At 46.9% G+C, this 23627-nt stretch overlaps 3 protein-coding genes across 4 annotated transcripts; 1 reads left to right on the forward strand and 2 right to left on the reverse strand.

Moving 5' to 3' along the window:
• Positions 1 to 226: 226 nt before the first annotated feature.
• LOC119222875 (cyclin-dependent kinase-like 2) lies at positions 227 to 5751 on the reverse strand. Its single transcript, XM_037479846.2, has 11 exons — positions 5680 to 5751; positions 4767 to 4973; positions 4339 to 4533; positions 4083 to 4267; positions 3891 to 4003; positions 3673 to 3812; positions 3438 to 3526; positions 1182 to 3155; positions 789 to 849; positions 549 to 702; positions 227 to 469 (listed from the first exon to the last, which is right to left on the reverse strand). Exons 2-11 carry the CDS (start codon positions 4932 to 4934, stop codon positions 369 to 371), a joined length of 3180 nt encoding a protein of 1059 aa, XP_037335743.2. The 5' UTR covers positions 4935 to 4973; positions 5680 to 5751; the 3' UTR covers positions 227 to 368.
• Positions 5752 to 7309: 1558 nt separating this feature from the next.
• On the reverse strand, positions 7310 to 13850 carry txk (TXK tyrosine kinase). Its single transcript, XM_037479952.2, has 16 exons — positions 13435 to 13850; positions 12154 to 12202; positions 11992 to 12073; positions 11788 to 11919; positions 11652 to 11716; positions 10908 to 10967; positions 10705 to 10759; positions 10323 to 10402; positions 10113 to 10237; positions 9895 to 9969; positions 9530 to 9701; positions 9220 to 9436; positions 8873 to 8937; positions 8642 to 8760; positions 7887 to 8044; positions 7310 to 7704 (listed from the first exon to the last, which is right to left on the reverse strand). The coding sequence occupies exons 1-16, from the start codon at positions 13622 to 13624 to the stop codon at positions 7633 to 7635; spliced, it is 1716 nt and encodes a 571-aa protein (XP_037335849.1). The 5' UTR covers positions 13625 to 13850; the 3' UTR covers positions 7310 to 7632.
• A 1165-nt stretch (positions 13851 to 15015) lies between these two features.
• tec (tec protein tyrosine kinase) lies at positions 15016 to 23270 on the forward strand. Of its 2 annotated transcripts, XM_037479920.2 has the most exons (19): positions 15031 to 15087; positions 15178 to 15330; positions 15791 to 16041; positions 16145 to 16249; positions 16860 to 16941; positions 17280 to 17408; positions 17863 to 17918; positions 18007 to 18194; positions 18271 to 18336; positions 18428 to 18482; positions 18615 to 18697; positions 18860 to 18993; positions 19418 to 19492; positions 19573 to 19744; positions 19818 to 20034; positions 20243 to 20307; positions 20379 to 20497; positions 20586 to 20743; positions 22797 to 23270. In XM_037479920.2, exons 3-19 carry the CDS (start codon positions 15904 to 15906, stop codon positions 22878 to 22880), a joined length of 1926 nt encoding a protein of 641 aa, XP_037335817.2. In that variant the 5' UTR covers positions 15031 to 15087; positions 15178 to 15330; positions 15791 to 15903; the 3' UTR covers positions 22881 to 23270. The 2 variants fall into 2 exon arrangements, with proteins under 2 accessions (XP_037335816.2, XP_037335817.2); XM_037479919.2 differs by lacking the exon at positions 15178 to 15330 and having other exon boundaries at positions 15016 to 15087.
• The last annotated feature ends 357 nt before the right edge of the window (positions 23271 to 23627 follow it).

A 23627-nucleotide genomic window follows, 5' to 3' on the forward strand; every position in this document is an offset into this window, starting at 1 on the left:
CTTCACAGGTTGACAAGGCTCTTAACAGTGATATTAAACGTTTAAGTGTTTCAAGGAGATTCGTGAATGTTCGTTTATAAAGCTTCTTTAATCTCATGTCCAGGTTAAACAACGCTTTTTGTTTCAACACTTCTAAAAGTACAAATAATTATACACACTGATCCGGTGTTACGTACTTAAACCTGAAAACCTTTCATTGACAGTAAATAATCAAATGTATCATTTTATTCTCGTCATTATTTGCTTTAGCGCTTGACAAATGACCTGTAAGGTGGCAGAGCGTCGTGACCTCGACCTAAAGTCTACCAGGGCGCACATTCATAGAAATGTTGAGGTTGTGTTTTATTAAAGGGACTTTTGTCACGGTATTACGGGTCAGTACTGTTGTGTCTCTGCTGCTCGGGTTGTGACGGAGGAACCGGTGTTTTTTCTTTCCTCTGCTCCTTGGAGGTTCTTCTGCTGTGTTTGCCTGTAAAAACATCAGAATTCTCACTTTATTCAGCGATTGGTAGGAAGTATGATTGAATGTCCGAGCTCTGTCCGTGTACCTTCTCTCCCTCTGACCTCAGGCAGCACTGAGCTCCTCACGTCTGGGAAATGGATGTCCAACTTCTTCTTGCTTCCTGAATTGCCTCTGCTGTTACCACGGTTACAGCTATCGGGCCGAAAGGGGCGCTCGTAGGTCGCACTGTTCTCCGGCGCCTGAAAGGAAGGACGGCGGCGTCGTATTAAGTTCATCAGATTCATCGTGAATCTGTTGTTAAAGTTAGCAAAACACGCACGGTTACCTGTGCAGACAGAGGTCCTGTTCCGTAGCTCGACAGACGGCCATAAACGCCCCCCGTGTGCCTGTCACGTACACGAAGAAACACCTCCTGTCATATGTTCACTCAACAAATGTTTGATTTACAACGACGAGTTGAAGTTAAGAAATTGAAGTGCGTTACTTATTAATTATATTGTTATTGCCATTGTTGTTTGGCCTGGTTCAGACTTCTGAATCAACACCACATCCACAGGTTTGGTATTACTGATTATCCATACAGCTTTGCAGGTGGATCATTGATCACTGCTCCAACCATGTTCTACTCAAACCTTTCACTTTGTCAATGCGACCAAGCAAATATTGTGCTGAGGCCCAAATTACTCTGTATCGCATTTGTGTGTGAGAACATACGTACCAAAAGTTGTGGGTCCCCGAGTGGAGTACAAGATCATCGCTGTTGACACAGAAGGAGGGTATGAGGGGTGCGGAAGAAGGAGGGAAAAGGGGACGAGTGAAGGATGGAGGAGGAAGAGGTGGTGGAGAGGAAGGATGTGCGCCAAAATCAATCACGTGGACGTCCGCATTGTTGGGAAAGAGCGAGCTTCTTCCTGGCGCTCTGGCGTCTGGGGTCGGTGTGGAGAGGAATGAAGTGGACTCAGCGATTGTGGGTATGTTTGTTCTGTCGTCCCTTTCTGGGTTGTCTCTTTTCTTTAATGCTTTTGTGGGAAATGTAGTTTTTTTTAGGGTCATTGCTGCTTTGTACTTTGTTGACTTTTTAGGGCCTTTGATCAAAGATTTGAAGTGAGGGGGTTTCGTGGGTTTTATGTCAGGATCAGCTTTCCTGCTGTGGCTCTTTTGCTCAATATTTGAGTTTCTAGAAAACTTTGAGGTTTGATTTACTAAAGGCTTCATTACCGCTAAATCCTCCCTGTTCTCTTTGTCCGAGACGTTCAATGTCTTCAGAATAGTGGTCCCCATGGAGGAGTTGGTTTTAGAGACTTCATTAGCCATGGAGGTTGAGGTGATCTTGGATTTAGAAGCACTAAAATCCTCATGGATCTTGGAAGGCTCCAGGAACTCAAGACTCCCTTTGTAATCTCCACCTGACACATTAGATATCTCAGTGTGGTTTGCAGATGTTTTGGTCGACAGGCCCATCTTCAAGCATCCTTGAGCTTCCTTCAGGTCCTTGATGAAAGTGTGAATACTATCCTGCTGAGATTTGGTTGCGACAGACCCTTCTGTAGGATCCCTGTCTGTCAGAAGGCCTCTCAAAGGTTTGTTGGGTGCACTGTTTGAAGATGAAGTTGATGTTCCTTTAGGTGGTGTTACACTGCTGTGGGCAGGATTAGCCTCTGTGCAAACTGATAAGGACTGTCTAGAAGAAATTGGGGTAAGAGATCCTGAAGGGCTGTGGGACAAGGATTTGGGGTTTTGGGTCATTTTGGGGCCAAAGTTTGAGGTAGACTTTTGTGGTCTGGGGTTTGAAGGCAAGACCTTCGGAGATTCAGCTGTCCCTCTTTGTCCCCCCTCCATGTTTAAACGGTGCTCTGAAGGCATAGTTGTTTGGAATGACTTGCTGACAGAAGGGATAGTTGGGGTAACAACCTCAATGAGGTCGTTGCTTAATAACATTTTATCCACTTTCTCTGTTAAGTGGGTGTCTTTACGATCAGAAGTTGATTTCAGAGAAGGTTTTGGAGGATCAGTGGTAGAGCTTTTAGACAATTTGGGCACTTTTGAGTTTGAGTTGCTCTGGCTCTTCCCAGAGTCTTGAATTGGCTCGGATTTTGAAGATCTCCTGATCCCCGTCACATGTCTCTCAATCACTCTTGACACAACGTAGTCTGAGTAACTAGAATGCAAACCACTGGAGTCTCTGTCTTTTGCATCCACAGTTTTCACATGGTTTGGCCCTGGGTCAGGTGCAGCGACTGCGCCATGTTTAGCTTCAGCTGCCACTGTGTCATTTTCTTTCAAATGGTTTGCAGTCTCATCAACCTCCAATGAATCAGAAGTAAGGGTTTTAGTTAACTTAGAAATCTCTAAATGCTTTCTCAGCTCTGCACGGGTGGCCTTTCCAGTTTTACCTTTCATAGCCACAGTCGTCTCTGCTGCATTACTGGTTGTCTTCAGGCCTCCTGTTTTGTCTTTTTTGGTGGGCATCAAAGGTTCCGAAGCGTTACGAACGGTTTTAGAAAGCTTCAAAGGTTGCTTTCCTTTTGTTTCCTTGTTGACTTTTTGATCCACACCGACAGGTTGCTTTTTGTCTTTGCTTCCTCGATTCTTGTGATCCCCTTCGCTCCATCTTGGAGTTCGGGTTATTTTGGGGAAAGTAGAGCTTTGTCTGTTGTCTTTTTGGATCCTCGCGTTCAGCTCGTCCAAAAATCTGAATATGTACAAGGAAATAGGAACAAGGGCATTTACTCAAATTTCCAGAGGACTCAACAAACAAAATATGGGAGGTTTGACTCATGGTATCAGTAGTGATCCGTCAAGCACAGATTTTAAGGTGTGCCAGCCACCCCAAGAAATGCCCTCTTAATGTTTGCGAGCTCGTCCACAAAGATGGACCGGATGAACCTACACTACATATGGAAATTCAATGGAAAATACAATACGCTCTGGTGTAACTTTGTAAAAGAAAATCACCCTTTAACTTCAAAAATACCTGATGTGGAAAGAGTCTTTTGTGAACAGAGGATGTTCTTGCAGTTCTGAACATTGAGCTCGTCTCTCCGGATCCATCTGGAGACAACTCTAAAAGACACACAAAAGACGTATTACTGATTTAGATTTTTTTTTTTTCGTTGGATCTGAAAGTGGCAGAAAAGTAGCTCATATACATTGAGCATTTATTGATTGGTTAAGTTATTTTGAATAGTGATACAAAGTCTCAAATGTACCTGACCCAGGTCCAGGGCGGCGGGTGCGATTGAAGGGAATCGTTGCTCCAGTCGGACTCTGACAGAATGTTCAGGCAGTCCGACTCCAGAAAAGATGGGATTCCGGTGGAATAACTCCTGGTGATGAGCTGTAAGGTTTCCTAGGAAACCCACATAAAAGAGAGCATTTGTTAAAGAGGAGATTTAGTGCATTTAAAAAAAAGTAAATGCGTCCTTACCAAAGCACCTGACGATGTGGTAGATCTGGTCGAGGTCAGAGTCTCCGGGAAACAGAGGCTGACCCGTTAACATCTCCAATAACAGACAACCAACAGCCCACACGTCTACCGGCCTACACACACATACACACCTGTCAACATCTGTACCAAGAGACAACAAACACATCCTTGGGCGCATAGACCGACACCTACTTGCCATACTTGGAGTCTCCCACCAGGAGTTCAGGCGCCCTGTACCAGCGAGTGGCCACGTAGTCGGTGTAGACGCCTCCGTCGGACGCCGCCGCCACAGTCCGGGCGAAGCCGAAGTCGCACACCTTAACCACGCCCCTTTGGGAGATGAGTATGTTCTCCGGTTTGATGTCACGGTGGATGATCTGGAAGGGAAACACAAGATGAAAAACCAAGAGAAATGTAGGTTTGAAAAGATCCAGTCAATTTTCCTCACGTTCTGCTGGTGGCAGAAGGCCACCGCCCTGAGGATCTGGTAGAGGTACCGCCGGCCGGTGTTCAGGTCCAGGCCACCCTGGTTCTGCTCCAGATCATCCAGAAGGGTTCGCTCCACGAACTCGAATACCAGGTACCAGCGGCGGCGGCGCTTCCACACCTCCAGAAGGTTCACCAGGTTATCGTGGCGCAGTTGCTTGTCGGTTAGAAGGATGAGAGCGGAGAAATTACCTTTTCATTTATTGAGTTATTGAGTAACATGTTTCAGTGAAATAATAAGACAATAAGATTTTCAAATATGTCAATGGAATGTTTCTAGATACTGACGTTAAAATTATAGATGGAGACGCCAGTTCTAATGTTTCCTTTTGTCAAGAATATGACTCCAGTGTGATTGATCGGCCTATAGATTGATCGACCGACACTCACCCTCAGCAGCTTGATCTCCCTCAGGGCGATCTTCTTCACCGTGGTGTCGTCGTCCGAGTCCATGAACTTCTTGACGGCGACGAGGCGTCCGGAGTCCCGGTGGCGGCACTTGAGCACGGTGCCGTAGCTTCCCTCCCCGACCAGCCCGAGGGACTCGTAGCGCTCCATTAAACGCACTGCGGCGTATTCAAAATGCACTCCATTGAACTACGACGAGCAAAAAAACACCCTTTACTCGTCCGGCCTCCGTCTACTGAGAGGCAACGGTTTCAGGAAAGTGAACCGGTTCAGAAAGAAGAGAATAAGAAAGAAAATACGATTAGTAGTAAGTACGTTTTTTAAAAAGGGAATGAACTAAAGATAATAATGTGTAAACAATGTATTTAATTTTATTCTATGATCATTTAAAATATACTAATCTACCCCATTATTATAAATAAATATTTTTTTCACTTGAGTAAAATACTTGATCACAAATAAAAATATTGTACATTCAGATAAACCACAGAAGTATATGGAAAAATTTTCTTTTATGAATAAAACTACAGAAGCTGTAGGAAGAAGAGTAGTGGGAGAAAAATATACGTATAACGTATTGACACTTTTCTTGAACAACGAGGCATTTAACACAAAACGCTGAAACTAAGTATATATATGTATTAAATCAACGTTATGGCTTGTAATTTGGCATGTCATTTAATTAATTATCAATCATCTGAAACCACAATAAAAACTCAAGCGTCACAGTTTTAAAACCTTTACATTATTAAGAGCTTTTCAGGGGGGTATTTCTTCTACTGTTGGTATCTTTACTCCAGTGAAGGATCTGAATACTCGGCTCGCTATTATAGTATAAGTATTACTAGTGTTCGTAGTAACACGCACACCTACGCACGCATGCACACGCACCAACCGTGCACGTGGGTTCCCGTTGTCGGTTGAATCGCCGCGGTGAACTTCCGTCATCAACACTGGAGGAACGTTTTGTTTGTGTACGTGCGTGTTTGTGTGTGCGTAGATGTCACGCATTACGTTGCCTTGGTAACGTATCCACACAGCGAAGGGACGTGACGTTCCGTTTCTTTTAGAATTTGTTCCACGTCATTACAACATGCGTCCAAAAAGTGGAATTTTTAATGTGTTTTATCCAAAGCCAAATATGGAATGAATAAAACCAGGAACATGAGTAAATATAAATAGAGCCCTTTCTCAGACCGGAAGCTGTGTTCTTTTACCTGCTGACGTGCCCCGTGCGCTGCAGCTTCATTCTGGCAATAATGTCGTATATTTATCTTACTGACGAATTAATACACAGGTAGGTTAACGTTCGTTTCTTTGTTTTGGAGATGTTATGGAGTTTGACAGAGGAATACAAGAAAAATCAATAAGAAAGTACAATATCAGAGCTGCCAACTCTCACCCTTTCGCCGTGTGACACACGTTTTTGCCTGTTTTCACGCACTCACGCCACACATCCAATTTCTGACGCAAAAAAAAAGAATCCGGCCGAGACTCGTTTGTTCCTTTTTCAAAACTCCAAGATAGATGGCGCTGATGAGCGTCACTGCGCCATATGCGCTGCACCCCGAAATAAGCCACAGAAGAAGAGATACCAGTGGCGCGAAAGAACCAAAACGGATGAAGAAACGTCACTAGATTAGCTAGGTATGTAGCAATGGAATAGCATCCAGTTCACTACTCACTCTCTTAAACCTTAAATCTTGAAATAAGTTATTCGTTTGTGAATGTGAACATGATTAGTGTGGTGAATGTAAACTCAGCTGTCAACAAGCAGCAGGAGAACACATTATTACAAGCCTCTTGGTATACTAGCTAGATGCTTAAAATAGCTAGGGATGCACTGAATCCCGGATTCAGGCAAATATTATTATTATTATTTGTTTCTAATGGACCTTGTGGTGGGAGGCTTTGAATGAAGAATAATGTTCCTCCTTAACTAATCTTGTGTCGTTTTTGGCTGAACATAAAGTGCTCTTTAAGAATACAGCTATTCACAACATGGGTATGGTTTCAGTCAAGAATTAGTATAATACCATTCAAAATATCAATCTACCTACCTAGGTCAAATCTCAAACACTGCTCTATGAATAAGGCTTACATGTGGTGCATAGGCCGTCATTTAGACAATAGTTTTCTGGTTGAATGTTCAGCTCAAGTCTAGAATGCTGAAGATGAATCAGAATAAGTTCGGGTATTGCACGTTTAGCAGACCACTCAAAATCCACCAGAATGCAGGAAATCACATCTATACAATCCAAAATGTCATGGGGGGGTGGACCTTCAGCTATGTCTGCTTCACAAAATGTAACTAATATTGTCCATCTCCAATAGGCTGCCCATATCAATGGCTTTGTGCCTCCCCACAAATCACCAGAATGCAGGGTACAACACGGGTTCAACAGCAAATTAATTAATTCAAATTCTCTGATATATGAGCCACCAACTTGTGTGGCTGTGTGCGTGGCAGGATTTTAGTCACCCCGACAAAATCTCACTCCAAGGTTTTTTGAAAAGTTGGCAGGTATGCAATATATGTTTTACCCAGTGTTGAGTGCACAGTAAAAATAGTCATACGTTGAAGTACCATTGCTGTAACTAATTTTTGGGGACAAAGGGGCAATTATTGTGCTTTAATGAGATCCTGAAATGTTCAACATTAGATTAATTCACATTATATACATTTCTTTACATGTATTTTCTATGTCGCTGCTTATATAAATGATAAAAAAAAACATCTGTGAAAAAGTTATCTAAAAGGGCTTTGATAAAAATGACAGTTATTTACAATGACATCATTCAGTTCATGGGAAACAGTAATTAGCTGAAAAATAAGTGTGTTTGTGTGTTACTCCGGATTTTCTGCCAGTTTTCTGACTTCCTCCAGCAGCTCTGAGAAAGAAGGCCGACCCTCAGGCTTCTGCACCACCATCACCAACGAAGAAGAAAAAGAAAAAGAAAATTGTGACTCCAAGGTCAACAAATCAAAAGTGGTTGAAAGTTTCAGGGATTACGATCAAACCTCAGTAGTTTACATCCTTACATGCCTCTCATTTTACTGCTGAAACACAATAAATGAACGAGTGGGTGCTCGGCGAGTACCTCGTGCCAGCAGCGGTACATGATGGAGAAGACCGGCTGCGAGGCGCCGTGCGGCCGGTACAGCCGGATCCCCCGAGTGATGTCGTTGACCACCTCCATGTTGGAGCGGTTCTGAAACGGGGTCTGGCCCTCCGAGTAGATCTCCCACATCACCACACCTGCACACAAAGCAACAAACACAACCTAATACTGCTACCGCTGCTTCCATGATATTTACATTTCACTTTACCTGTCTGACTTTGTTAGGGCGAAAAAAAGAATATAGCTAGAGTTTTCTAAACTGATGAAATAATTCCAACTCTTAATGTTAAGCTAGCTAACTTGTGCATCGCTAGTTGCTAGCTAACTTGTTAGCTCCCCTTTGCTAATGCCTGCTCGCTGTAGCTCACTAGCCAGTTGCCAGGGCATTTTGTGAAACCAGTGTAGCATTACAAAGCGCTGGAAGCAGCTAGCCCGCTAGCTAACTAGCTAGCAGCTAAATGAGTAAAATTGTATAACTTAATTCTTCCACAGTTGTCACATGAGCAGAAGTTTTCTGTAACCAGTGTAGCATGAAAGCAGCACCGGATTTAGCAAGCTAGCTAAGTGGTTGGTAACTCGCTAACTCCTCCATGCTTAGGTTTCAAAGATACAGAAACTAGCAACGCAGTTCCTCCGTCTCTGAGAGGTCTCACTACTACTTTACTCGGCCTCCAGCTAAGTGTGAGGTCCTGAGTCCGTTAGAGCGACTATGAAGAGGCGCTGTGGCTCCTCACCGAAGGACCAGACGTCCGACTTGCTGCTGTATTTATTGTAGTGGAGAACCTCCGGAGGAGACCACTTCACCGGGAACATGGCACCACATGAACTGGTGTACTGGTTGTCCAAAACGTACCTGCAGACAGGAAACACAGAGTCACAACAACTGCGAAGCACACCCGAGACGTGACACAGCATTTACCGTTGTAATCTGAATGACCATACATCCGATAAAGAGGCAGCCATACCGGGTCATCCCAAAGTCGCTGACCTTCACAACATTGAAGTTGTTAACCAGACAGTTCCTCGCGGCCTGGATGAGAGAGAAATAACCAGAAATCACTTGGAGAAACCACCAGGTAATCTTCAAATATCCCTTTTAAATGTCAATATTTTACTTTTTGCCGTACTACATCTCAGAGGTAGCTATTGATACAGATACACCAGATATAATAATAGAAACCCTGGGACCATTCCACTTTAAGTAGATTTAGCTCTACACAATTAATTGACAGTTACTTAGCAGTTAACTTTACCCGTAGTGGAGTATATGTTGTGGTGTTAGTAGTTGTACAAGTAAACCCCAGTGACTCACGAGGTCTCTGTGGATGAAACTCTGAGCCTCCAGGTACTCCATGCCCTCGCATACGTCCTGGCACATGGACAGAAGCCACTCCTTCTTCAGACTCCGCCTCCTCTGCCGCAGGAAGTTCAGCAGGCAGCCGTTCTCCATGAACTCGGCCACGATGAGCATCGGGCGCTGCTGCAGACAAACGCCGTACAGCTGCACCAGTTTAGGGTGGCACAGCCTCCTGGAAGACACAACAACACACTGCTTCACTTACTGTGTGGACCACAAGGATCAAAACTTCTTGTTCCTGTCCTCCATCTTCCCCCTTCCTCACATCATGACTTTAGCCTCCTCGATGAAGTCCTCCTCGAACATGGCTCCCGCCCTGATGGCCTTGATGGCCACTCGGTGCTGAGCTCGCCAATTTCCGAGCCTCACCACGCCGAACTGACCGCTGCCCAGCTCCTTCATGAAGGTCAACTCGCTGGGGTTGATCTCCCACTTCTCTGGAGGGAGGGAACGAGGGAGGAAGAGGAAGAAGGAGGAAGAGGACATCATCTTGAATCCTTTTCTTTTTTAAAGGAACAAAGTGGTGTATTCAGCTCATGTATTACACTTCATCATTCTACACATTTATTTGTAAGAGTGTTATAATTGTGTTACATATAATTTATTAATTGATAATTGTCAGCTGCTCACCTGAGCTGAATCCTGCCGTGGCCGGCACACACCGTCCCATTGGACCCACCGGGTACCGCAGCCGGGTCACCAGACCTGCACACACGCACCCAACCAGGCCAACTGAGCGTTAGCCACACGAGGCAACAGCATGTAGCATAGCACGTAGCACAGCAGGTAGCATTGCACGTAGCATAGCATAGCAGGTAGCATAGCAGGTAGCGCTGGGTGGTACCAACCTGCTGCGTTGTGCTCGTGGTACTGGATGATGTCAGGGATGGAGCTGAAGATGTGTTTCTCAGCCAAGAAGAACTGACCCGCATCAGTTTTCTTGATCTGGTAGTGGCGGATGACCCCGTTAGCGCTGCACACGCAAAAATAAAGTTTAGTTTCGGGGTAAAGATTAACTCTGGATGTTATGATCATAGCTTTAGTTGGGTGGGGATCACCTTAATGTTTTGGTGTAGACGGAGACGGTGTAGACTCCCTTCTGACTAGACTCCCGCACCACGAAACCTCCTTCTCTGTCCTGGAAAACAAACCATTGGTTACTTTTACTACAATTCTATCTCTTTTTTATTATTGATATACGTCTTTATGTTGCTTGTTTTCCTGTCTCCTAAAACTAAAGATTGCCAAATTACTTTAAAAATGGAAAATAAAAAGTAATCATTGAAAAGGGTTATTCTTCTCAAAACTGACTAATTGATTAATTGTTTCCGACAGGTGGATGGAAAGGTAGTTGGACGGGTAGATGGACTGATAGATGGGCATGTAGATGGACAGGTTGAAGGACAGGTGGATGGACATGTAGATGGACAGGTAGCATACCTCCTGTCTCAGCAGCTGCTCGGCTTCTGTCCTGGTGATATTCTTGCAGTACCACCTGCAAGAAGGAAAGAGAAACAAAATCTTTACTTAAATTGTGGCCTTTCGATCAATATTTAAACGTTACTGCAGTTTGAGTTAAAAGCACAAAACCTTTGGTTTAAAAAACAAACATGAAAATATCTGAATTGTGTAATAAAACCTACGAGTTCGCCTCGATTCTGTTTCTCTCGGTCACGTAGTTGCTGGGAATGAATCCTTTATTCCTGATGAAAGAACACAGCTCCTTTAAACTCAAAAGCCTCTTAGCACCAGGATGCTAGCACCGGGATGCTAGCACGCTGACATTCAGCAGCTTTATGTTTTTTTATAGCGATTCTCTGGCTACCAAAAGACGTTTTACAATGTAAATCAAAGTACTTGTTTGCGATTGAGGGGAAGATGGAGGGGGAGTTTGGCCTGAGAACTGGAGCAGTGGGGGCCGTAAAAGACCGTTCAATCGTCGTTCCTGCGCTCACCTACGGTCACGCGCACGAGCTGCCAACAAGCTGCGAAAAATGGGTTTCCTCAGGAGGGGGGCTAACGTCTCCCATAGAGATGCGAGGGGGAGGTGCAAAGGAGAACCCGGTCTGAGCTGGTAGATGTGGCCCAAAAAAGGCCAAAGGGGAAGTTTGGGGTCACCTGCTGGAGAGGAGACGTTCAGCATCTTAGCTTAGCGTGTTAGCATGCTAAAGTGCGTCACCCATTAATATGTTGACCCGATGATGGCGCCTCATGAAAGGTCACCAGGGTTATTGAATTTTATCCTCTGGGGAGCACGAACGCCGGCTTCATCACAATTGGTTTAAAGATGGTTGGTGTGAACCACTGAACTCCTTGGTATGTTACGTCTTGTGTAATTAACGGAATCAAATGAATGAATAGATGTCGTATTAACTCTCTTCGATTACCCGTGTTTGTCCTGCGCTCTCCACCACAGCTGGTCCTGCTTGTGAAGGATCACGTATTCTTCTCCCTGTGGACGCAACGCACTGCATCATCACGCACCCCTCCTGTGATTGTGTGTGTGTGTGTGTGTGCGCGTACCTGTTTGAGTGTCAGGTCGGTGTCCTCCTTGGCGGTGAAGTCGTACATGGCGACCACGGTTAGCAGCCCCTGACCTTCGCCGTGCTCGTCGTCGGGGGGCGGGAGCGGGAGCTTCTTCCTGGACCTGTCGCCCTGAGAGGAAACACGTCCACGCATGAAAACACGAGACACAACAAACACACACGCACGCGCACCTCGTCTTACCCTGCTGGCGTGCCCCGGGTAGCGTCTGCTCTGGAAACACAGCGAGGCGCTTCCCTCCAGCTCCATGTGGGTGCTGATCTCCCTGCGGAGGCCAATCAGAATACAGATGTTTTTGCAGCTGTTTGGCAGCGAGTTAGTTTGTGTAGAAGAAGGCGTTGGTACCTGCTCTGCACGCTGCAGCAGCAGCAGAACACCGAGTGGATGGAATGATCTGCAGGAGCACAGACAACACGACGTCACACTAGAGGCCGGATAATGCTTCTTCAGTTTATAAATACTCAAATCAAACTGTTCGATCTTTATGATTTCACGTGGATCAAAGGGTCTTTAAAGTCTTTAAAAATAATGAATCTGTATTTAATAATAAGCTATGATGAAAGTAGTAATAAAACGACTTGAAACTTAGATTAATAAAATATAGAATTATACAACTCACATACAATGAAATAAAATTGATAATGGATTAAAATGTAACAACTCAAACAACATCTATTTCATATACTAGTATATTAAACAGAATACAATTATTACCAGTAGTACAATAAAAAGTACAATAAACTACTAACAACATGCTAATGTACATAAACCGTTCAGTTCTAGTTGAAGTCTTTGTGGTTTTGAGTAGGAGGTCTTTGTCAGGAAGTATAGTTTCCATTTCTTCAAAACTAACTCACTCTCTCTTTCATCTGCAGGTGTGTGCGTGTGTGTCTGTGTGGGTGTTTGTGTGGGTGTCTGTGTGTGGTTCTGTGTGCGTTGGTCACTTTTTTGTCTCACACGTCTTCCTGTTCCAGCTTATGTGAATTAAACTCATTGGAGGACAAATGCACACCTACAGACTGTCACGTGCTCAACCGCCAAAATAAAAGCCCCAGAGATACAGCTGTGCGCTTTGGAGAGACGCACTCTTTGTGAACCAACATCTCAAGATCCAGACTGATCACCTGATATTTGGGCTTTTGGGGAATAAATGTTTAATAAACGGGGGGAATAAACCAGTTTATGTGGATTTTATACATATTAAGTAATAAGTAGAATACTTTCCTTGAGTATTTAGGAAACTGCCTTCTTCTGCAAAACATTCCAGAAGGAGATATTATAACTATATCCATCCATCTTCAAACCTGTGTGTGTCAGCCAAAACCGCTTATGCTGCACTCAGGGTTACCAGGTACCAAACAACCTGATCCCCAGAGCACGTCTTTGGCGTGTGGGAGGAACCCGGAGAGAACCCACGCAGACACGGGGAGAACATGCAGACCGCACACAGAACCCACGACCTTCTGGCTGTGAGGACAGTGCTGAACACCCCACCACGTGCCGCCCCAATCATATAAATACATATACCCCACAAAACCAGACGTCCTCGTTCCCCTCAAACCTTTGAATCACACGCTGACACTCATCCACTTTCATTTGTTAAAGGTTTATTTTGAAGCTGCTTACTTGAGTGAATCATGACGGCCTCCGTGGTCACGTTCTTCTTCTTCAGCTCCTCTTCATCTTCCTCTTTCGCTCCGTCGAGGTCAACGTGTCTCTGGTTGCTTTCACCGATGTGATGCCACTCAGGTGGGAAAGATGGCAGAGAGAGAGAGAGAGGAAGTGAAAGGATGACGTGATGGAAACCACGAAGCATCCGTCTCAGCGCGACTAGAGGAAAAACAACATGGCGACAAATGTTCCATTTATAGTCCCCGAAAAAGGCTTTTTTTCAATAAACATTCATGAATACAGACATTTGTTGATGTTCAGAGGGGTTAAAGCTTTGGTCTCTTTTCATCTAAACACAAATAGTCGCGACTTTTCATCTTTAGGTCACTTCTTCTGCTTTTGTTTTTTTCTGCTTCAGTATTATTGTTACGTCTGACAAGCAGCTCATGTTTTATGACTACAGAGAAATGTCATAACGCTCTATGGAATAATATATCATAACACTATATGGAATAGTGTTATTGTCATATTTTTATCCAAAGCGACTTACAATAAGTGCATTTCAACCATAAGGATGCAGACTCAGAAGAACAAGAAACAAGAAAGTGCAATTTAATCAGAGTCATTACACTCTATGGAATAATATGTCATATGACTATGGAATAAGATATCAACACTCAATAGATTAATGGATCATAAAACTCTATGGAATATCAGATCTTTAGAATAAACTGCATGCACACATGCAAACTGACATATTTTTTGTAAAAGTCGTGCCTTTAATGTATTCACTAGATTCTAAAAGATGTGCCGAATGTTTCCTGATAGTCTGAACCGCAGGAGGAATAACACTCAGATGCCCGAGCGTCCTTGAACGCATCAGAAAGCAACAAATCAAAACAATGGCCCCGAATAAAACGAACGTGGCTTCCATTGCTACATCTAATATTAATACTAATACTAGAATGATTCGAGAGGAGATGGTGCCATGAATGAAGAACCTGGTGATTTGTTCACACAGATAACATCTGCAATCTGATTTTCAAATTAAAAATCAAGCTGCTGACTGCTGAATTTTTTTGATTTGAAATTGCTAATAATTTTAATTTAAGTTCTGTATATTTTAAGTATACACACACACACACACACACACACACACACTTGATGAAACTTTCTTCACTTCCTGCTGTGAATTTCAACACATTCCAGAAAGTGCTGGTCTAAACTATCTGAAGTGTCATAACTTTTGTTTTAGTAACTCGTCACTTTCAAATCCTGAAACTAAAACGTCCCGCAGGAAGTCCTCAGATACGTTTCAACATAAAGGAACGTTAGGACTCTTACGCAATTTTTAAACAAATATCCTGAGCTCAAATTGTGTGAAATTTGTGTGAAACTTAAAATGTGTCCCAACGATCATTTAAAAACCGTCTCGGGGCTGCAGAACATTTCACATTTATTTCCACTGACTAAAGACGTCAGGCGATCTGACCTCTTTCTCTCTGACACGCGCACACACGCACGCGCACTGACCTCCCTTCGGTGTAAAGTGTGCGTGCGTGCGTGCGTGTGTGCGCGCGCACGTCCTTCCCCTCGTCTTCATTTCCTGACTCGCGCTGCCGTGAAGCAGCCTCGCGGGGACCGAAGGAGGCGACGGGACGACGCGAGGTGAGACACGCTGCTCGGGTTTAAATGACGTCACTCGGTTTCATCTTTTAAATCAATTAAAACTTAACTCAAACGAGCTCTTCGCGGCAGGAACCGCGCACGGCAAATGACACCAAAACGGCAAATAACAGTAAAACCCGACGTGCAACACTAAGGACTACGTTACGTACAAAGGACGTGACGGCGCGCGAGGCGTTTACTCAGAAGCTTAAAACACGAAAGGCGTCCACAGTGAGGTCCCACGTGAGTACGAACAACCTTTAATCACGAAGGTGAACTAACGTTCATTTAATTACCTGAGAGCAGGTGCTTCTCGCCTCCTGCTGCGTTCAGGTGCTGTCTGAAAACACCGAGATCAAGTTAGTTAAACTTTAGTAAAAGTATTGATAGTGTAATATAGTCTAAAAATACAGTTTTATAAGAGTGGACATCAAAATACATATTAAGTACTCCTTCTGCACAGACTCATTTCAGAATATGTATATGAATCGATCATTTTTATTCATCAATGACGTGGACAAGCGGTTCAACACAAGTAGTGGACGTCTTATTTATTTATAAAGTACATTCCCTCGTGATGAATGAATGCATCAGAATGAATGAAGATAAAACACGCCTCAACATTGATTCATGTTTCAAAAATATTATTTCTGTATGACAAGAAGAACTACAAAGAGACACAAAGCACCATATCTGCGTTTAGTTTTGCAGAAGACGACGTGTCGGAGAGGAGAAGCGTGCGTTTTTCTCTTCAGCTCAGACCGCCGTGTCCTGACAACGTCCACCAATGGGCTGAGGGCGCGGGCGGGGGCCAGGATGAGCGGCGGGCTGCTATTGGAGGAGATGCTCATCAAGCGCTCGCAGCAGAAGAAGAGGACGTCGCCGCTGAACTACAAGGAGCGACTGTTTGTCCTGACGGAGAGCCAGCTGGCCTACTACGATGGACGCAGAGAGGTGCCTCAGTGTTTGTTGGCGCCGTGCTCCGTCTCAGCCGCACGGATACGTCCCGCCTACCTGGTGTACTCACTTACTCACACATACACCTTTTCACCCACAGAAGAAGTTCAGGAGAGGCACGATCGAGCTGAGCCGCATCCGATGCGCCGAGATCGTGAGGCACGGAGGAGGACTCCTGCCCTGCCAGAACAAATACCCCTTCCAGGTACCAACGCAGTCCTCCCGCGCCGTGCTCCACTCTTATTATTGCGTATCGTCAGCTACGATTGGACCTCACGCTGGACCGGTTTGGAGCATGTGGGTTAGATATTGTCAGACTTTGATACTGTTCTGCTCCAGCAAAGCTCTTTATTATTGTGATGAGTTTCACTTCTACTTAAAGCGCCAGTGGCCCTTTTCCATCTGATACAAAATATTTGTATCCATGTTTTAATTGGTGCATAAATCCCCTGAAACTAAGAACCGTAGTGCTTTCGCATCAGCACCGAATGAGCCCTTCAATCGGCGTTGGAGGTGGAGCCACCATGTTTCCAAGGAGGCCCAAAGCCCCAAAACTGCTTTTAGAGACACTTCGCTGCCACCCAATTGCCACGCGCTATATTCTAGAACTACATTTCCCATGATGCTTTGGTGAAACCAAACTAGCTGTTAGCAGCTTGGTTTTTTCAGCCCCCCCACCCCCCCCCTCCCCCCATAGCCTTCATCGGCAGAGGAGTCCTGAACAACGCTGGAAGCTCAACACGATGAAGACGGACAAATCATTCGAGAAAACCTTCTGGACGGGAAGGTTCTAAATGTCCTGTTCTTGTGTCCAGGTGGTGTACGACAACAACATCCTCTACGTGTTCGCCCCCAGCCACGACAGCAGAAGCCTCTGGGTCCAAAGCCTCAAGGAGGGTCAGTGTCTACTCTACTCTATTCTATTCTATCTGGGTCCAAAGCCTCAAGGAGGGTCAGTGTCTACTCTATTCTATCTGGGTCCAAAGCCTCAAGGAGGGTCACTGTCTATTCTACTCTATTCTACGTTGAGATGCTGCCGAGACGGTTTCACACTTCTAAAACCACACGTTTGAAATAGCTCTTCACACTGGGGGGTGGGGGGGTATAGTTTCAGCGCTCCAACATCATGCCGTGCTGCAGGACACGAATGGTTAACGTCCAGGTGCTACACGAGTCGTGGGGGAAAGTGGGCGGTCCTCCGCGTTGTGTTTGTGACCCTCGTCTTTCCTCCGCAGAGATCAAAGACAACGCCGTGGTCTCCGCCAAGTTCCACCCTCAGTTCTGGCAGGAAGGGGCGTGGCTCTGCTGCCGCCAGGCGGAGAAACAGGCCCCTGGCTGCGAGGAGTACAACCTGTTTGCAGACAGTAAGAAAACCACCTGTTCCACTAGTATTAAGACTTAAAAAGTACTTTGTGTACTCGGCACCGAGTACACAATATGTGACGCTCCATTCTGCTGCTCCACTTTACATTCAAACAGTATTCCAGCTGTTTTCTGGTGGTGCTAAAGTCCAGCTCCTTTATTTACTTTAAATGTAAACTATTTATAGTATTATTAGCAAGGAGATACATGTAGTTAAAGTACATTAAACCTGCACTCTGCAGTAATTAAAGTACTTCCACCTCCAGTCACCAGCCGTATGAAGCAAAAACTGTGAAAACTGTGAAATGCTCGATTGAGAATTAAAAACAGGAAACCAGAAGGTTCTGCCTTGCTTCAGTGATTGTTCACCTGTGGAACCCGGCAGTGAAAGGTCAAAGGTCAAACTGCAGAGTGCTTTCTGCTGAGTTTAAAGTTTCTGTTCCTCCTTTTTTCTAGTTTCAAGAAAACCTTTACCGCCGATTCCTGAAGAGGAGAAAAACAAAAACAAGAAGGTAACGACACACACACACACACACACACACACACACACACGCACACAAAAGCAGACACGCACACACCTTGCTCCTCCTCCTCCTCCAGCGGCCCCCTCCCCCTCTCCCTCTGGGTGAGGAGGATGAAGAGGAGGAGGAGGAGGAAGAGGAGGTGGTGGTGGCGCTGTACGACTTCCCGGGCACCGAGCCGCACGACCTGCGCCTGGTCAAAGGAGGCGAGTACGTCATCCTGGACAAGTGCGACGCCAACTGGTACAAGGCGCGCAACCAGCAGGGGTGAGTTCCAGCCCCCCCCCTAACTCCTCCTCTCCCCCCCGTGAAGCGTGAGCTGATGTCTCCTTGTGTCCCACAGGGAGGACGGATACATTCCGAGTAACTACGTCAGCGAGAAGAAGTCCGGAAGCCTGGTGCAGTTTGTGTGCGTCTTGTTCCAGCCGTTCCACTTAAAGCGGTTTCACCTTTGTGACTCGTAGAACAACCTGTTGTTGTTGTTTGTTTGTTTGTTTTAGTTGGTACAGTAAACAAGTCAACAGGAACAAGGCCGAGGAGCTGCTAAGGAACGAAGTGAGCGACTTTATCACTTTGTTCCTTTCCTTTCTCATTCGTCATGGGGATGAAAACAAACTCATGTCGCTCTGACCCGCCCCCCCCTCACCCCCCCCCCCCCTCTTTAACCCTCTCCGTCGCCCCCTGCAGGACAAAGAAGGAGCCTTCATGGTCCGAGACTCCAGCACCCCAGGGACCTTCACCGTGTCGCTGTACGCCAAGTCCGCCGCAGGGTGAGGACACCGTGCCTCGTCTCCCTCAGGGAGGGGGTGCGGGGGGGAGTCCTTAAGTTTTACACATTTGTTGAGGGACTTTTAACGGGTCACTTTGTATCAGCATCTCTTCTGTATAAGCTGGATGTGAGTCAGTGATCGTTGATTGTTGTGTGTTTGCAGGGGCGGCGTTGCATCCATAAAACATTACCACATCAAGGAGACCCACGGCTCGCCTCCACAGTTTTACCTGGCGGAGAAACACCTGTTCAGCTCCATCCCCGACCTCATCGAGTACCACAAACACAACGCGGCAGGTAGACATGGCCTTCACCCACGACTACTGATGTGAGGAGAGGATTTACTGACACGCTGGCAGCTCTGTGGGGCCGTCCTCCTCTGGTCCCACAGACGTCTCTGAGAAAATAACTACTTCTCTCTTGATGTATTCCCTCAGTAAACATGAGTTTATGGTCTCAATGTCTAGTTTCAAGTCATCTTCAATACAGCATGATGTTTGTTTAGTAAAATATGGTCCATTTAGAGTCCAAGACCATAAAGCAGGACGATTTAGGGCGGGGCCTATCGCTGATTGACAGGTCTCTAACACAACATCGTCCAACTCCAACCCTTTCGCAGGGTTTTGTTCATGGATATATTCATTTTAACATTTTAGTTCTGTAAGTATTTGGTCATGAACTTACTAAATCTGCCCGTCTGAACTCCTGGTCCATATGGCAGGTCTAGTTGCCAGGTTGCGGTATCCTGTGGGGAAGCAGGACAAGTCTGCTCCGTCCACCGCCGGCTTCAGCTACGGTGAGTGCTGACCGACCAGCGCCTCCATCTTTAAACGTGGGTTCATCCGTGGACTAACCTCTTCCTCTTCCTCCCTCCAGAGAAGTGGGAGATCAACCCCAGCGAGTTGACTTTCATGAAGGAGCTGGGCAGCGGTCAGTTCGGCGTGGTGAGGCTCGGAAAGTGGCGAGCTCAGCACCGAGTGGCCATCAAGGCCATCAGGGCGGGTGCCATGTACGAGGAGGACTTCATCGAGGAGGCTAAAGTCATGATGTGAGGAGGGTTTATGGTGAAGATCCACTTGTTCCACTCGTCCCGGTCTCTGATACGACGGTGTGTTCTCCAGGAGGCTGTCCCACCCGAAGCTGGTGCAGCTGTACGGAGTCTGTAGCCAGCAGAAGCCCATCTACATCGTCACAGAGTTCATGGAGCACGGCTGCCTGCTGAACTTCCTCAGGCAGCGGCGGGGCAGCTTCAGTTTGGGGTCCTTGCTGAGCATCTGCCTGGATATCAGCGAAGCCATGGAGCACCTGGAGGCCCATGGCTTCATCCACAGAGACCTGGTAACTGCAGGTTCCTCAGATACTCTGAACACTAGCTAGTTCCTGATGGGTTCAGGTTCCCCCCAGTAGAGCTAAAGCTAATCATTAGCATGCTCATATTAAAAAAAGGCATTCCTGGGAATATCCATCTAGATTCATCCACAGGGGACCAGGAACGTCTTTGTCAAACAGCTGAGAGACAAACGATTTCCTTTCCTTCATCTCGCAGGCTTCCAGGAACTGTCTGGTGAACGACTCTCTGGTGGTGAAGGTGTCTGACTTCGGCATGACCAGGTACTATGACCCCCCCCTCTGTCTAACCATTCCTCCGCCCCACCCAGTGACCTAAAGCCTGTGTTTGGTAGATACGTGTTGGACGACCAGTACACCAGCTCGTCGGGGGCCAAGTTTCCAGTGAAGTGGTCGCCTCCCGAGGTCTTTAACTTCTGCAGATACAGCAGCAAGTCGGACGTGTGGTCCTACGGTGAGGACACCAATGTCCAGGAGCACCGACGTAGACACCTACCTAAAGACCTAGTCATCTCACCTCGCTCCTGTGTGTGTGTCCCCAGGGGTGTTGATGTGGGAGGTGTTCACCGAGGGTCGCATGCCGTTTGAGCAGAATCAGAACCACGAGGTGGTCACCATGGTGACCAAGGGTCAGCGCCTCTACAGGCCCAAAATGGCCCCGGCCGCCATCTACGACATCATGCAGCTCACCTGGCAGGAGGTGAGCGCCTCTTCATCGTCGTCATCATGTTGCCGGCTCATTTAAAGTCTGTATTTCGTCTCAATGGGGGTTGTAGATGATTATTGGGACGACTGTCATGTGATCCATCGCTGGCATAGAAACGTCTTCGGTTACGTATGTAACCTTAGTTCCCTAAAGGGAACGAGACGCTGTGTGAAAACGCTGTGGGAACGGCCCTGCGTGACCGCGTCATGAAGCACGTGTGAAATCAGTCCAATGGCGAGGCGGGCGACGCCAGGACTAGGAAGCTATAAAGAGCCCCGAAACACAAGCCCATTCATCTCTGAACGGTCTCGCCGGATGCCGCTGCCAGCAGACCCAACAGTCTCTGAAACTGTTTCACAGTGAGTGGCTGGCCTAGCTTGGCCTGCTTGACTGCAGAGAGGATCGAAGCTACTCGTGCCCGCATTCAGCTGGCGTAGATCCAGTATCAGACGCAAACCCCCATCCTTCTTTGGAACAATAAAGTACCGGCTGTAATAGCCTGACTCCCTGCAGGGAGGTAGAACTCGTTCTATAGCTCCCCTTTGCAGCAGAGTCCGTACCTCCTGCTCCATTACCAAAGCCTGCTGGGGGTCTACCACTGTGGGTAGAACCCCTCTGAATCGAGGCGGCCGCCTCTTGAACTGGATGGCATAGCCCCTGTCGATTGTACGCAGGACCCATTGAGATACATTGGAGAGGTCTCGCCACTCTCCCAGAAACTCTTAAGGGTACCAGCCTCTCGAGACTGGCCTCTGGAACTCTCGGGTCTGCAGACACAGTGCCCTGTAACAGCGCACTGGCAGGGAAACACTAGTTTAGCAGCACCAGAACCCTCCTCGGAGGGAGCGAGCGGACGTGCTCTGAAAAGATTGCGTCGACAACAGCCTGACTCCTGGAGAGTACCAGGAGGATGGGAGCACCGGGTAGTGCAGTGAAGCGCTGTCCCTCCCGATGGGGATCACCCTCCGGGCCCTGGTGACCATGGTGTCAGGGCCGCTTAGACGATGCCTTCTTGGCGGCAGTGACCGTCCTCAGACCAGCCCTACCGCGCGAAGACACCGTCTGAGAGCGCTGCGTCTCGGCCTAGCTTCGGCAAGGGGGTGCGCGTGACGCGACGCTCTCTTGCTGTGCCAGGTGATGCGCGCTCATCGACGGACGGTGCTGCCCCTTCTCACAAACAGCCCCGGGGATGCGCCGTCGGCGGGGAAGGTATTTATTAAATGCCGCTGCCGCCTCTCATCGTGGAACCTATCCACGACCGTATCAATGGCGTCCCCCAAGAGAGCTGACGGGGAGAGTGGGGCTGACGGGGAGAGTGGGGCGTCAAGGAGAAAGGACTTGTCCTTCTCCCTCATATTTGACTGGCTGAGCCACAGGTGCCTCTCTCATGGAGCGGCCCACCGACTTGGCCGTCTCCTTAGCAGGGCCAAGTCCGCCGTGTGCCGTAGTTCTCAAACTACCTCCGGAGTTAATTCTTTCCCCTCGGCCACGTCCGCAAGCAGCTCCGCCTGATACGCTTGAACTAACGCCATCGTATGCAGGCAGGAAGCCGCCTGACCTGCCGCCGAATAAGCTTTGCCCACCAGCGTAGAGGTAGTCCTCAAAGGCTTTGTGGGCAATGCCGGTGTCCTAAACGGCGCAGCCGCGCAAGATAAATGATAAGTGCAGGGGGCAGCACACTGCGAGAAATGTTGCTTGCTACTAGCCATCGTCAGATTCACACACGCACTTGATGAAGGCACAGAGATGAATGGGCTTGTGTTTCGGGGCTCTTTATAGCTTCCTGGTCCTGGCATCGCCCGCCTATGACGTACCAGCTTGCCATTGGACTGATTTCACACGTGCTTCATGACGCGGTCACGCAGGGCCGTTCCCACAGCGTTTTCACGCAACTCAATTTCCCTGATAGGGAACTGATTGAAGTTTCGATTCTTGTATTCTTTTTTTTTTAACCTTTTCCACCCTTTGATCAAATGTGAGGTCACTTTGTACCGATTTCCTCTGAACCTGTTGACGCTCGGTACTTACACCCTGAATTCTGTTCCAGAGGCCCGACGACCGTCCCCCGTTCTCTCAGCTCTGCCGGATGATCTCAGACGCTCTGGAGGGCGACACCCCTCCCCCAAACTGACCAATCAGCTGCTTCCACTGCCCCAGACTGGCCGATCCTCAGGGTGCTGCCGCAGCGACCCGTTGGGTCCACAACACAGCGTGAAGGTACCTGCACCCATCAGAGGGAGGGACCAACCACGCCAGCTGCAGTCCCATTTGTTCCTCCAGTGAAGCCCACGAGAGCGGGACGCACTAATGGAGTCGCTTTCTTCCTGATGTTTCTGAACGTCTGTTGGACCCGACTTAACCTCAAGTCCTCTGGATAGAAATCTGTCAATGTTTCAGATTGGTGTCTGTAAACCCAAATGTTAATGTGTTCCTGTTTGATTACACTGTATCAATATGTATGTATGAACACTGTTATAAAACGTATCCTGCACATTAATATTAAAAGTGCTGGACCATGTTAGATGGACTTCAGACGTCTTACTGCCTCTCAGAAAAGAACATTAGATAAAAACAGCTCAAAGATCAGTCGAAGCCCGAGTACTGTTCCAATTCTAAAGTCCGCATCTGGCCGAGAACGGTCATAATACCCGGTTGTGACTCGCCCCGCCCATTTTACCAAGGATGGCTCGGAGCAGGCTCGTCTGTTCTTGTGAGAGCCAAATATCCCAGAATGCATTTCACCTCAGCAACAGGCAACAACGACACAGGAAAATAAACCCAACTTTATGTCGAAGTTTATAAATACTACTTTATTTAAGTAACGTAATGTAATTTTATGACTGAAGTTAGTTGTTAAAGCAACTTTTGTTGTTAAAGC

This window comes from Pungitius pungitius, chromosome 1 (genome assembly GCF_949316345.1).
Source record: "Pungitius pungitius chromosome 1, fPunPun2.1, whole genome shotgun sequence".
Taxonomy (NCBI): Eukaryota; Metazoa; Chordata; class Actinopteri; order Perciformes; family Gasterosteidae; genus Pungitius; species Pungitius pungitius.